A 2300-nucleotide genomic window follows, 5' to 3' on the forward strand; every position below is an offset into this window, starting at 1 on the left:
GAAGCGCGGCCGGCGGAGGAGAGGAGGGAGGAAGCGTGCGGCTCGACGCAGGAGCCCCAATCGCAGCGCCAACCTCGCGGGGCGCCAGGAGAGAAGGCCTCACTTCCACCAGAGGCCATGGAGGTTGAGGCCCTATCGGACGGGGGGGATAATGAGACTAAGTAATGCCTCACCCTCCCCCTCGTCCGAATCGAAAAGGATATGGCCTACTGCAGGCCAACGTGAACCACTCTCCGCATGCACAAGATCTGCTTCAACAAAGCATGACGGAGAGGGGGTTCACGTTGGCGATCGTCTCCGAGCCTCACCGCGCCCCGGAAAACAGCCCATACTGGGCTGTCGGGCGGGAGAGGGGCTCGGTGGCGATCCGATGGCGGTCGGAGCCCGGAGGGCCACACACGACCGCCATCGAGAGAGGCGATCGGCACGTCGCTGTGCAATGGGGCCGCATCGCGGTCGTTGGGGCCTATTTAAGGCCCAACAGACGCCTCCGCCCCTTTGAGGGCTGGCTTTCCGACATTGGACAGACGCTCATACGCCTGAGTCCGAGGCCGGTCCTCGTGGCTGGGGACTTCAATGCGTAGCATACGGATTGGGGTTCCCGACGCACGAACGGAAGGGGCAAGGCGCTGGCGAGATGGGCGGCGATGCACGGACTGGTCCTCGTGAACGAGGGCCGGACCCCCACCTGCGTGCGGACGCAGGGGGAGTCCATTGTGGATATCACATGGGCTACCCCCTCGGCCGTGCGCTTGATTACCAGGTGGAGGGTGGAGAAGGGCATCGAAACTCTGTCGGACCACCGATAATATATATCGGTGGAGTTCGGTGCCCTCTCCTCCGTGCGTCGCCAAGAGACGCGACCGCGATGGGCCCTGCGGAAACTCCGCGAGGACGCCCTGATGGCCTCGATAGAGGTCGCCTGTTGGGTCCGGGGAAGTTTCCCCGAGACCCGGGAGACGGACCCCCTGCAAGAGGCCGAGTGGATCGGGACAACGCTTACAGCGGCATGTAATGCCGCGATGCCCCGGTCCAAGACTCGGCCTCAGCGGGCCGTCTACTGGTGGACGGCAGAGATCGCAGATTTGCGACGACAAGCCGTCCACCAGCAGAGGAGACTCGCCCGCTGCAGGCGCAGAGGCGAGCAGGCGGCCGAACGAGCTAGAGAGGACTACTTTGAGGCCAAAGTGGCCCTCAGGAAGGCCATCAGGGTGGCAAAGGGCAGGGCGTGGACGGAGTTCCTCGACTCCCTTCAGGAGGATCCGTGGGGGCGTCCATATAAAATGGTACTCAACAAGCTGAGACCATGGGCGCCCCCGCTGACGGAGCGGCTGGACGAGGGTTTCGTCCGGAGGGTGATACAGGCCCTCTTCCCCGATATTACCGGGGAGGACGGAGGCCCACCCTTCGAGCCGGGGGAAGACTCCCCCGACTGGGACGATTCCCTGGACGTCCAGCCGGAGGAACTCCGGAGAGCCGTCGCTAAGGGCCTCAAGGGCAACACAGCCCCGGGCCCTGACGGCCTCCACAAGCGGATGCACGCCCAGGCAATGAACGTCCTCGCGGAGGAATACGCGCGCCTGAACAGCGCGTGCCTGAGGAGAGGAGTCTTCCCCCCGCGGTGGAGGAGTGCCACGCTGGTACTCCTCCCGAAGGAGGGGAAAGACGCCTCTCTCCCGTCGGCGTATAGGCCAATATGCCTTCTGGACGAGGTCGGTAAGTTGTTCGAGCGAGTGCTCGTAAACCGCCTTGTCCAGCACCTGTCCCAAGTGGGCCCCGACATCAGCGGGGCCCAATATAGGTTCAGGGAGGGCCTGTCCACGATGGACGCGATCAAGCGTGTCCAGGCCCTCTCTGAAGAGGCGACGTCCCAGGGGGGGGGGGTGATGTTGGCAGTATCATTAGATATTTCCAACGCCTTCAACACCCTCCCCTGGGGACGAATCAGGGAGTCGCTCCGACGCCGCGAGGTTCCGTCATATTTCGCCCGCGTCGTGAGCGACTACCTGAGGGACAGGTGGGTCGAGTACATCGACCAAGGCGGCAGGCGCCGACGGGAGAGATTGCACCGGGGAGTGCCCCAGGGATCGGTTCTCGGACCGTTCTTGTGGAACCTGGGGTACGACTCGGTGCTGCGTGTTCCCCTCTCCCCCGACTGTCACGTCGTCTGCTACGCGGATGACACGCTCGTGACAGCCGGGGGCCGCGATTGGAGGGAGGCCCTCGCCAGGGGGCGAGTGGCAGCGGGAGCGATAGTCGACTCTATCCGCGAGAAGCCTTCAATTGCGCACAGTACAATT

At 64.1% G+C, this 2300-nt stretch overlaps 1 protein-coding gene across 1 annotated transcript; it reads left to right on the forward strand.

Annotated features, from left to right (window-relative positions):
* The first annotated feature begins 164 nt into the window (after positions 1 to 164).
* LOC105562057 lies at positions 165 to 584 on the forward strand. Its single transcript, XM_012012563.1, has one exon. The coding sequence runs from the start codon at positions 165 to 167 to the stop codon at positions 582 to 584; it is 420 nt and encodes a 139-aa protein (XP_011867953.1).
* Positions 585 to 2300: the final 1716 nt, after the last annotated feature.

This window comes from Vollenhovia emeryi, unplaced genomic scaffold (assembly GCF_000949405.1).
Source record: "Vollenhovia emeryi isolate VEMERY1.0 unplaced genomic scaffold, V.emery_V1.0 DF945041.1, whole genome shotgun sequence".
NCBI lineage: Eukaryota > Metazoa > Arthropoda > Insecta > Hymenoptera > Formicidae > Vollenhovia > Vollenhovia emeryi.